The sequence below is a fragment of the Equus caballus genome, chromosome 2 (genome assembly GCF_041296265.1).
Source record: "Equus caballus isolate H_3958 breed thoroughbred chromosome 2, TB-T2T, whole genome shotgun sequence".
NCBI lineage: Eukaryota > Metazoa > Chordata > Mammalia > Perissodactyla > Equidae > Equus > Equus caballus.
In genome coordinates, this window is record NC_091685.1 from 43680546 (window position 1) to 43693209 (window position 12664).

A 12664-nucleotide genomic window follows, 5' to 3' on the forward strand; every position below is an offset into this window, starting at 1 on the left:
TCACAGAGAAAGTGACACCCAAAACAAGGCTGGAAGGAGGAGCTGGAAGAACATTCTAGACAGAGGGAGGAAGCTCTTAATTCCAAGATTCTAAGTTCACCTGATGGGGTAGGGAGTGTGGAGTTCCCCCGGGTCTCCAAATGGTATTATTATAGTGCTGAGCACACAGCAAGTGCCAAATAAAGAAGTCCTGAAGGGTGATTTTTCAAACTGCCATTTCCAGAAGGTCCCAGTTGCTGATAATACAATATGGGCTGTTTGAAAATTCAGCATTCAGCCGCTGCTGCCTCCAAGGCCCCCAACCCTGGGAGCCTCCTTGTAGCACACCTCATTATTAAACAGGTGAGCAGGGCTCCCGGGACCTTCTCTGTAATTAGGGCAGTATCTGAGCAAGGGCTATATTTATAACCCCCAGCCATCAGCAAGCCACAGAGACAAGGAGTGGCTCCCTCTGCAGCTCCTATACCAACATCTATATGTGAACTGATTACAACAATTAATTTAATAGGGATTCCTCCGCACAAACAATGTATCATTTTATTAGGAAACTCTATAAATGTCAGTGGTGCAATTCATTTTTATTAATTTTCTAAAATGAAATTAGCAGTGGCGGCGGCGGCTGTGGCAAACAGAAGCTGTATTGCCTTCTCATTCAGCAGAGTATTGGTGTCATTAATTCCTTAATACCAGGAGGCCGGTTTGTATGAACTCAGCAGTTAACTGCACCAATTAATTTCAATACAAGAGATGGGAGGAGGGGATCCAAACTCAACTCAACAACTAATTTAGGAAGGTCCTTGAACAACCACAGCAACTTTTCCTCCTCCTGGGACAAGAAGCTTTCAAGTGTAAACATGGAGTGGATATTATAATACTAAGGGGAAGCGTTCTGTCTTCACCCTCTGCCTTTAGGAGAGAAATTGGTCCTTCCAAACCCTTCCAAAAAGGCCGATGCCCCCCTGCAGTCAAAGCCTCCAGCAGGCCTAGGGACTGCCCCTTGCAGACAAGAGGAGCGGTGACATCCCAGTGCATCAACACAGACCCTCACAGCGTGCACACCAAGATCACAAGCATTATTCCATCCAATCCTCACACTGACCCAATGAGCACAGGATCAAAAACAACTCCATTTCCCACAGGAAGAAGGAAAAGTGGAGCTTTTAAAGCGGCTAAAATGACTCTCTTAAAGTCACAAAGCTACTGAGTGACAGAGCCAGGGCGCAGACCCAAATCTGTCAATATCTGAAACCCACATTCCTTCTTTTCTGCCATGCACGCCCCTTCTGCCTTGGGATGGGACGTCTCTTGGCTCTATTTATACTCCAAAAAGTCAAGTGAGTCAAGGATGACCATGAATGACATTCACTTCTCAACTGAAATCCACATTCCAAAGGCTGAAACACAGGGCAAGATCCCCGCCCTGAAATGTTCTCCCGTCCTGCAGTCAGAGGACGAGGAAGCAGGGCACGCGCCTGCATATCTGAGATCAGATGTCTGGCACAGGACGTGTTCCAGAGAATCTCACTCTCTGGCTACAGAGAAGCTCTTTCCTTCCACTTAGATTCAAGGAGTGTTTCACCGAGGAGTGAAAGGCGTATTGAGAGGCTGGAAGCTGCTTGAGATGAGAGCCTCTGTTGGGTCAGGAAATGGTGCAGAGGCAGAAATCAGACAGACTTCTTTACCCCCAAAGAAACTAGGGCAGTGGTTCTCAAAGTGAGGTCCCAGACCGGCTGCATCCCATCACCTGGGAACTTGTTAGAAATAACAGATGCTCAGGCCCCACACCAGACATACTGAATCGGAAACTCTGGGGGGTGGGGCCCAGAATCTGTGCTTTAACAAGGCTTCCAGCTGATTCTGATCACCATTCAAGTTTGGGAATCACTGTCCTGGAAGAACACACCCCCAGAAGAAAGGAGAGATGTGTGCCAGGCCTTCCACGGTTCGGGCTATAGCTCTGCTCGCCAAGTAGTAGATTGCGTCACCATTCACTGGCCACTCCTCTCGTCTACCCCCACTCTACAGAAGAGTGTCTTTCCTGCCCCATTCTTATTGGCTTGGCCACAGGAATTGCTTTGGCTAACGGATTTGTGAACAGTAGTAACATGTGATGCCACATCCGGCAGGGCTTTTCATTGTGCCTGAATGGATGGCCTTGGGCTTTTAAGTCCCTGCCATCTTCCATGGCAACCAGATATTCCAGAGAATGGGGGCTTCCTCAGCCTAGGTCCTAGAACAAAAAGACACGTTGAGTGGCCCTGAACCCAAGCCAAAGCCACAGCCCGGCCACAGACACATGAGCAGGAAATAAAAATGTGCTGTTGTAAGTCACTAAGTTTGGAGATAGCTTCTTTCATAGCATCATAATAGCAAAAGCTGACTGGCATAACCCATCTGATTTTACAGAAAAGAAACTCATGGCCCGAGAAGGCTGAGGAGTTGTGGGCATCCTGCAGAGGAATTCAGGCTGAAAGGTAAGTGAATCAGAGCCAAGCCTGTAGCCCCAACTGGGGGGTGTGAATCTCAGGAACTAATCTCCCTTTTCCCAACATCCTCTGACCTCCTCCAAAATGGAAATTCTGCCCTCATCTAAAAGATGCCAATCATTAAAAACCTAAGCCTAAAGAAGTAATATTTTAAAGTATCTTCTAGAATGAGTAGATGTGGCTCAGAAAGAACAGGTCAAGCTGATGGCCAAGGGGGAAGAGGACACATCCTTGCCCCTTTCTCTGGTGCCAGGTAACAAACCTGGAGAACTTGGTGCTTCCATCCAAAGGGAAACAGACTGGGCATTCCACTTCGTAAATTCAAACCCACAGCCCAGTCATCCTGTAAACCACATTCCCGGCTAACACTCCTCAAGCTAAGAAACACCTGGCCCTGTCACCACTAATAGAAAAGCTGTGGCAATTGGAAGAGAGTGGCCACATACTTCCGAAGCTCTACAACATATACCAAAAATAAAAACTGAGAGCTGGGGAAGAAAGAAAAGGCTGTCTTTAAAATAAACCCTAAATCCCAACTTTACCATTCCTCACAAAATAATATCACTAGCATTGACAGAACACAAGTGGGCTGACTCTTCATCAATCCCCTCCATTCCCGAGTGGTGGCAGAAGTTCAGTGTTTGTGGCAGCCGGTAGGTTCAAGAACGTTTACCGCATAATAAACTGCAAACTTAGCCATTGCTTCTGATGTGGGGATCTTCTTAGCACCATGAAGAATAACTTGATTTTCGGTTTGCAAAACACTTTGAGATGAAAGTGGACAGTTAAGGTAGTTTCCCCTTTAAAAAATAAGTTTCTAGAGAACAGCGGTGGCAGGTGGGCACTTTCCCAAAATAGACTCCCCTTCACGTTCCTGCCGGCCAAGGCTTTCAAGGCCCTCGGCTGAGGGATCCGGCGTTAAGCCATCAGGTTAAAAGTTCCAACTTGCATGACAGCAGCTGTGCTGTTTTTAAGCCATCTGATTGCGTTCACTTCCACGGTCTTAGGTCAGTTAATGAGGCCTCAATGTCGCAAGCTATCAAGCACAACATGGCATTTTCAACTTGCCCATGAATTGACTGGTCAAATCAGGTAATCAATGAAAATCAATCCATTCACTGTACATATTTGAAAAACTGCAAGATCTGGCACATTACCTTGTCTTAGGGGAGGTGGTTAGCCATTCTTCGTGTTTCTCAAATGTTATTAAATAAGCTGCAATTTCCTGAAACAGAAGAATAAAAAGATAATAACAACAATTAGCTTACGTTGGATCCTAAGAAGTAAGAAAGTTTTTGTTGTTTCCCAGCTGCTGTTCTTCTTTGTAAGGCTGGAACCTCATCTCTGCTGGAAAAACATGCGACTTGGACTCTCTATTTTGATTTTTTTAACTCCTTTCCATTCAACCTGCCATACAATAATAATCAAAGCATGGGTTTCAAAAGATGAGTCGGTGGCAAGGACAAAGATATTTCTCTGTGGGAAGAAAACATCAGACACCATTTCAGATTCTAAATGTCATTAATTTGAAGGAGGGAAAAACACATGCCAACAACAGGTCTCCGCTCATGCAAGGTCATAATTGGAAAGTTTAGTCTGTCTTCTTCTGAAGCTGGACTAATCTTTCATCATTGTCACAAGAGACGTTGCATTCTCTCAGCTTGATTCCCAACCCCCTGAGCCAAATCACACAAAGATTAAAAAGAAAAGAAAAGATAAAGCCATATTCCAGAGAGAGAGAGAGAAGTTAACCTTTCCCACTACTGGTAACTTCATCTATTGAGCGGTGCTTCAGAAAGAAGCGCAATGTCAGCAGAGTTTAAGGAAAAGATGGAGAAAATGTGGGCACCTGAAGGTAAATTAAATATTTATAAACACAACAACATCAGTGCAGATAGAATTACTGATTTATTAATAATTTCCATAAAAAGCCAGTGGGTGACATCAACATAAGTCATTGCTCCAGCTCTGAGGCATGATATGGCCCATTACTTCCAGCTCCAAACGGATCTGCTAACATGAAATTGGCAGGGATTGTAAGTTAAATTAAGGTTGTACTAGCACACATTTTCCTTGATCTTGGTGATGATACAGCATGGAGCTGCTGCCCTTGACTATCAGAAAAATGCATAGAAGAGGCTTCCGTCTCAATGCTCTGCAGCCAGGGTTCCTCCAGGGCTCCTTGTGATGGAGCAGCCCACCACCCAGAGGCTCACAGCCTTCCTCTGCAATTAGGCTTCTCTGGGCTCAGACGTGACGGACTTGACACCTGTGATCAGAGATGCTAACCTTGGCCTTGAATAAAAAGAAGAAACTATCACCAAAACCAGGTAAGCAGAGCAGGTGAAAGTAGAAACTACCACCCATGCCACGCAGTATGAAGGCCACAGACCCAGGTGGAGATCAGGGTCTCACATAATCACGGAAACGAGGTAGCCAGTGACCTGTAAACCAGAGCCCAAGCAACTTCTGTCCGGAAGCCTGGACCTTTCACCAAGAACCTGGGAAGCAGAAGCCCATGGCAAAAATAATGTTGCCTCATTGTACAGGTTTCTATCATTTATGGCAGCTAAAGAAATTGTAAAATAAGAAGCTGATCAACCAGAACATTGTTCTCTCTCATCCCTGAGGCTTTTCATATTCTATTTCCTCTCCTAGAAAATGCTTTCCCTAAGGTCTCACCATGGATATCACCTCCTTTGGCTATGTGCTCTCATGGCACCTGGCACCTCCCTCCAGTGCGTAGGATTTATCATTCTGCGTTCTAATTGCTTGTTTACTTGAATAGCATCCCCCGCTGGACCATGAGCTCCTCAAAGGCAAGGAATATGCCATCACTGATGTATGCCCAGGACCTAACAGTGTCCTGAGGCACACAGGAAGCACCTGATAAATGTTTGTTAGATGGATAGATGGATGAGAGGGCAAGAAGGAGGGAGAGCTGGCATTATAGAAATGAATGTGCATATATAACTGAGTATGTGTGTCTGTGTGTGTGTGTGTGTTCTGAGTGTGTGTGTGTTTGTATATGTTTATTACTGAAGATAGTTGAAGCAAGAGCTTAAAAGCAGCAAGATGCAGCAGTTCCCAGCTAAGCCCTTACCAATGAGTTAATTAGCTCTAAGTCACTGCAGGAAGGTGGTATCGCATCATGGTCAAGAGCACACACTTTGGAAGAAAACAGACCTGGCTTGGGGGCCCGCTCTGCCATTTAGGAGCTGCCTGATCTTGAGCACATTACTTAACCTGTCTACACCTCACTTTCCTATGAACCCAAGATAACGCCACCTCATGAGGCAGTTATGAGAGGCAACAATTGTTAAGACACTGACTGAATATAGCAATGCCCTGCAACCACAGCTGCCATTATTATCATTGTAAGGTCTGCATGGTGTGAGCCGCCTGTCTAGAGGCCCCTGATGAGGTAGCAGGTACCAAAATGGTCCAGGTCAGAAGCTGCCAGCGCTTTATCTATCCCCACCCTCTACCCCCTCACACCTTCCCATGCCCACGCTTGCAGAAAATGAATGGTAACATCACGATGACTGTTCAGAGTTAGTTGGAGTCAATCCTTCCATTTAGCTATGGTTGTCCACTTAGTTTCACAAAACACTGAGAGCAGACAGTAGCTGGAGTCAGTAATTGGATAAACTGAGCCACTTATTATGTGTATCAGCTCATCTACCTGAATTTCAGGAGACTTGGTATCCAGAGGAATAGTCTGTGCCAACTGGAATGCCCTTACCCGGGATCATGCTAAGCGCTAAGTGACCCCTACTGGCCCAGAAGGATGGGGGCACAGTGCATCCCTGCCACCTCTACATTTATCACAGTGTTCCAAAGACCCAGACACCCAAAGAAAACCTTCATGAACATCCTCAGCCAACACTCACCCCAACCTGGCAGGGGTCCCCTACTGCTACTGTCCTTCAAAGAGAAAAACTCCCTGGACTACTTATTGCATTCCATATTGACTCCACATACATTTCTGGGGCACCTGCTATGTACCAGTCAGTGAACAAGACCACTAGGAAGCCTGCCCTCAAAGAGCTCACAGTCGAGTAGGGGATGAAGACAAGTCAGTGTAAGAATTCAATGCAAGCACTATTACAGGGTCAACTGTCTAGTCAACTCTGTAGCCGACCCAGAGGATCATCTCAGGTCTAATGAGCTGCTGTGCAAGCAAGCAGAGGCCCCAGGGAATCACACTGATTTATGAACCACCTTTGAGCACTGGCCACTCCCTTCTCTACCCCTAAGGTAACAATGACACCTCCCACACAGAGTCCCCTTTGTGGAGCACCTATCACACTCAAGAGCAGCCCTTCTGAGCAAAGGAAACTGAATACCCAGACCCAGGCTTCCACCTCTGTCACACTCCAGTTGGCTTGGACCTGGAGCTGGACTCGACCACCAGGGAGTGTCACCATGTTGCTGACTGGCTCCCACCTGAACTGGACATGTCTGGTCACCTGTCTACTCCAAGACCCATGTTTCCCAGTCTGCCCAGCCCATTTCTCTTATCTAGGTCTTGCCTACCTTGTCATCAGATGGTAGACCATGGGTTGGACTCTGCGTTCCCAATGCTTTGGTACTGGTTGGGGAGATGAATATGCACATGCCAAAGTACCACATAGAATAATAGATTCGAAATAGTATACATAAAAGTAAGAACCATCAAAATTCAGAGTAAGGAGAGTCAGCTGGTGTAGGAAGGAAAATAATTTGGGGGAAAGAGAGGTTTCATCACCTGGGTCATCGTTACCATCACGGTGTCTAACACTGGTGGAGCGATGTCTAAGGCCAGTACTGCTTTAGGACTTTATGGAGGATCATCTCACTTAATCTTCACAGCAAACTATGAAGTAAGAACCACGTGCATTTTACAGGTGGGGAAACTAGGGCATGGAGCAGCTAAGCAGCTTACCCAAGGTCACACAGCTAGTCTCTGTAGAACCAGAACCCAAGCCCATGCAGAATGGTTCCAGAGCCCGCACTCTCCACTGCTGTTCTAAATTTCTTAAGGAACAGCCATGATGTACTCAGATGGAGAAAAGGAAAACCTGCTTGTGGAGTCATGCTTCCCCAACAGGGGCTAAGAGCCTCCTCCTCCCTACTTACCCAGTGTCACTTCGCTGTCCCACCTCTCTTCAGGGAACCAGGAGGAGCCAGACTGAGCATCCTCCAGCGGGATTCTCTCCTTCCAGGAGGATCAAGCTCATTTCCACCCAAAAACCCTTATATGATTAATGGGATCATCTACTTCAGTGATAGGGAAAATTCCTTATATCCAGGAAACATTTGCTTAAAATATCTTACAAGGCAGACAAAAAGAGAGATGCTCTAGCTGAAGAGGGAAAGAGGTTTTGAAAAGAAGGATCTTCAGGCCAACTCTCTGGCCTCCCCCATCTTCCCTGAAGCTCCACCAACCTAGGCCTCTAAGGAAGGCAGATGGAAACACAGACCCAGTCCATCTCATTGTTACAGAGCAGAAAACTGAGGCACAGACAACGGAAGGGACTTGCTCAAAGTCAGCATGTTTGGGGCTGAGCCAAGCTGGGCCCCAGGGCTCGATTCCCAGCACATGCATGATCTCTCCCCACTTACTTATTGTCTCTCAAACGCAAACCTGACCCAGGAAATTCGTAAGATGTTCAAATAAGAAGAGAGAATGCCCCAAAGAAGTGAAAACAGGGACTCAAACAAAATCATGTACTCAAATGTCCACAGCAGCATTATTCACAATCCCCAAAAGGTGGAAGCACGCCAAGTGTCCCTCAACAGATAGATGGATAAAAATGTGGTCTAGCCACACAATAGTAGATTATTCAGCCATAAAAAGAAGTAGCGTTCTGATATACGCTACAACATGGATGAAGCCTGAAAACATGCTGAGTGAAAGAAGCTAGACACAAAAGGCTGTGTATTGTGTGATTTGATTGATATGAAATGTCCAGAACAGGCAAATCCATAGAGACAGAAAGGAGAGTGGTGGTGGCCAGGAGCTGGATGAAGAGGAGAATGGGGAGTGACTGATAATGGGTATGGGGTTTCCTTTTGGGGTAATGAAATGTCTGGAACTAGACAATGGTGAAGGTTACACAATATTGTAAATATACTAAATGCCCCTAATGGTAAATTTTGTGTTATGTATATTTTATCACAATAAAAAAAGACAAGAACAAGTGTAGACATCCAGCGAGGTGTGGCATTGGGATGAAGAAAATGCCGGCCTTACCTGCTTACAAAGTTGACCCTGCATCCTACAGGCCATGCCCACGTGCCCGCAGCCTCCTCCAGCTCCCTGGCTCCCATAGTATCTCTCTCTTCCTGGATCCTAAATACTGCATCAGTGCTGAGAGAAATGCCTCGACTGTCAAGATGAAGGAATTCACTGCAGGCTCCAAAGCAAAGACTGTCCAGCTTGCAGATTTTAAATGTTTAGTTTGTCCTTTAGATGTTCAAACAGAAAAACTGCCGCCAAGGTATGATGTCTGTGTGTGGCAAGGGCTCGGGGAACAGACTAGAATAGAATCCCACAGGCCCCTTGGGTCTGGCTGGAATCAGGTTCAGTCCCTGCAGACCAGGGAGGCAGGTGGGCCCCTCCCCAAGGCACTGACCAAGCCCCATTGAGAAGGGCAGAGTGGGCAAGACTGAGGGGCAGCACAGCTCTGTGCTTGACATCATTGCCTCGTCACACGCTGTGTCATCATGCATCTCTACCATCCAAAGGCATGCCAACTGCTCTCCATCCAATTGCCATGTGGGGCTGGGTTTGACTGCCCCCAGGCTGATGGGGTCTGATGGAGGACTGCAAAGTCCATCTTGGTAGTGAGCCAGCTCTGGGTGAGTGAGGCTCAGGGTTGTCCATGGAGGCTGCCCCCAGGACTGGAAGGTGAGAATGCATTGTGCCAACCTGGCTCTCCTTGCCTCTTCCCTGCTCAGCCCCTGTTCACCAATACTGCCCATGTAACCTGCCAGGCCCTGTTCATAGCCCACCTCCTCCAGGGAGTCTTCCTTGCTTCTCAGTCCACAGTGAACTCTAGCTTCTGGAAACTTCTCAGCAATGGTTGCACTATTCCTAGACTCCTAGCACACAGTGCCTTCTGTTGCTAGTGTTTATGTGCATGGTGGTTCTCCCTATGTAGTTTCGCGGGGTCCAGGGTGGATCTGAGTCTCAGTTCCTATATCACTGCAGAACCCTGATTGGTTCTTGTATCCGAAGATGACTGTTGACATGGTAGAGGCTGAATGACAGAATGCAAAGTCCTCCTCTAAAGGATGCAAACAGGAAGAGCCCACGTCTGAGCCAACTCTTGCTTCAAGGTGAGGGGTTATGGGATGGACAGATAAAGGTGCAGTTGCCATGCAGGCTCAATGCCCTGTGTGCAGAGGCTCTACAGAAATGCTCTGCAGTGCACTCTACATTCAGAAAGGCAGCACCTGCCAGTCCATCAGCGCCACAGCAGTGCTGTCCAATAGAAATATAGCGTGAGCCCCAAGTGCAAGCCACAGGCGTGATTTTAAAAAATTTCTAGAAGCTACATTTTTTTAAAGCAAAGAGAAACAGAAGGACTTAATTTCAGTAATATATTTTGTTAAATATTTTATAATCTAACCCAATATATCCAAAATATTACGATTTCACTAATTTAAAAAAAGTAGTCATGAACTATTTCGCATTCTTTATCCGTACTAGGTTTTCAAATGCCAGTGCTTGTTTTCCACTTATGGCCCATCTCAATTCGGGGTAGCCATATTTCAGTGCTCAGCAGTCACCTGAGGCTGCTGTATTGGACAATACAGCTCTAGATTTAGATGTCACAGGAAACTGCAAAAACAATCTGCCTTCTGCAGTCAAGCCCTCTGCGTTCCCAAAGCTGACGTGGAGCCCGGGTGTGAATGAAGATGCTGCCGCAGCAGATGCCTCGTCTGAGAGAGGGGCTCGCTGTCCCATTGGACCACCTCAGAGAAGGAGCCATGTCCTGCCTCTGGGGTGGGGGAAGCTGCATCTGTCTGGGAGGAGATATGGGATTTCTCAGAGGGGCTGAATTCACCTCAATCTCTCAGCCTAAGCCTGCTTCCGCTCCACTCCCTCCTAGAAGGAGCCACCCACTGCAGACACCCCCATGGAATAGTCCAACCCAGACAAATTGGCTTCCCCGTCGACAAGTTCCCCTGGAGCAGCCCTCAGAAAAAGGACAAGGGTCCCTCTTCAGTCAGCTCTCCCTGGGACAGTCCATCCTTGATCTGTCTCCAAGACGTGGGTCCAATGTCAGGGAGAGGGAAGAGTCAGACTCGAGGGGCCTCTAGCGCTTATTGGGACAAATTAAATTAAAAAACGAACAAAAACAACCAAACAGATATGTTTTGGTTTTTATTCTCCTGAGGCCAGGTAATAAAAATATCTGTGGTCTACAAGATCTTAAATATTTTGCACACAAAAAAATGGATCTTGCAACCAAGGGATAATTTTGAAAAGTTTGTTTTTTATGAGACTTCTGCACAAAGGTTTTATCTGTAAAGGACCAAAGCTGAGGGGGGGAAAAAAGCCAAGGCTCTCCTAGCAGCTGGCCCCAGCATCTGCTAGAGCCACAAAATGCAATTATATTACTCCCAAACGAGAAGTAAAAATATCTTGTTTCCAATACTCTTGGTTTTAAGACTCATACTTAATGTCCTCTGGGTATTTCAATGGTGCCAGATCTCTGTGTTATGTACTTTATTAGGGATGTGTGAATGTCATATTAATGACTTCTAACCAACATGTTTACAGTGGAAGCAAATTTTCCCAGAACCCACTACTCGCTCACTGCACTTTACAAAAAACAATTGGCCTTAATTTAAATAAATAAATAGCCACTCCATACTCCCCCTCCCAGTGGCATCTCTCACCTCCTCTCTCCAGGGCACCCCATGCATAAAGCTGGTTGGTCTCCTCCTCCATGATAAATATTCCAACTCAAGGTCCCATAGTGCAATGCCCCCTCTCTATACATTCCTGCCCCAATCCACTGATGGACTTCCCAAGCACCCGGCCAGCCAAGCCAACACCCTCTGCAGGATGTGCTGGGTCCCCACCCACAGGTCAAAACCAATGCCCCAAATCATGCTTTCAAAATGACTAGCTTTTGTTATAAACAACTGGCATATAGAATAATGGTTTATATTTTTTTATTTCTATAAGGGATACCATAGCTCTACTCTGACAATTTATGAGGGTGGTGATTAGGGATCCAAGGGTATGGGGAGGACTTTCTACAAAATGGTCGGTAGCAATTCAGGATATATTCCTAACAGCCCAGATTTGTGAAATAAAGCCTGGCCCATTTGGCTGTCTGTTATTTAGACGTAGTAAAGCATTCTTATGATCATCAAAGTGCCAATCAGAGCAGAAACAATGAGCCATCATAAAAACATTCAAAGAAAGATTCAGTGAAGAAGCAATTCATCCAGTCTTTCATTCATTTCATTATCCACTCATTGGTTCAATCATTCAATGAATTATTGAGCACCTATAGTCTGGCCTATATGCCAGGCACTACGCAAGGCCCTAATGACGCAAAGACATATGAGTAATGGTCCTGGGAATACAGCTGGGAAGACAGATGGGGCTGCAGGATCCAGGGCTATTGTGTCAACTGCAAAACAGACAATGAGTGCTAAATTAGCAGCACGAATAATGTGTTCGTTCTGAGAAGAGAAGCGAAGGTTTCACCAACGAGCTAACATTTAAACTGGGTCTTGAAGAATGAGTAGGAGGTTGCCAGGCTGACAAATGGTAAAGGCATTAGGGAATGGAAACAGCCTGTGCAAAGGCAGGACAGCAGGAAAAGCAAATGCACTGGGGGAACTTTGAGTGATATGAGGTAATTCGAGCCTGCAGGGCAGGAGAATGCAAGAACCCAATGCTCAAAAGGGTAGGGAGGTGCCAAACCGTGGCAGAATTAAAATGCCAGGCAAATGGAGTTCTATCCACTAGAGCCGGGGGAGTCACCGAAAGCTTTTAAGCAGAGGGGAGACACAAAAAGAGCTGTGCTTTAGGAACATTACTTTGATAGTGCCATGGCAGAGAGGGGACTATGATTATGGCCCAGGAACGAGAGGACAAGATCCTGAACTATGACAGTCGGATTGGGAAAAGTGGAACAAAGTTGAATTTTTTCGAAAGTGAAAGA

At 46.2% G+C, this 12664-nt stretch overlaps 1 protein-coding gene across 42 annotated transcripts in view; it reads right to left on the reverse strand.

The window, feature by feature from the left end:
* The window catches only part of CAMTA1 (calmodulin binding transcription activator 1), an 850910-nt gene that overhangs the window by 568279 nt on the left and 269967 nt on the right, over window positions 1-12664 (reverse strand). For all 42 annotated transcript variants that reach the window (XM_070261026.1, XM_070261005.1, XM_070261025.1 and 39 more), the window contains one exon: window positions 3644-3711. In XM_070261026.1, the coding sequence (XP_070117127.1) occupies window positions 3644-3711 (68 nt within the window). The remainder of the gene's footprint in view (window positions 1-3643; window positions 3712-12664) is intronic.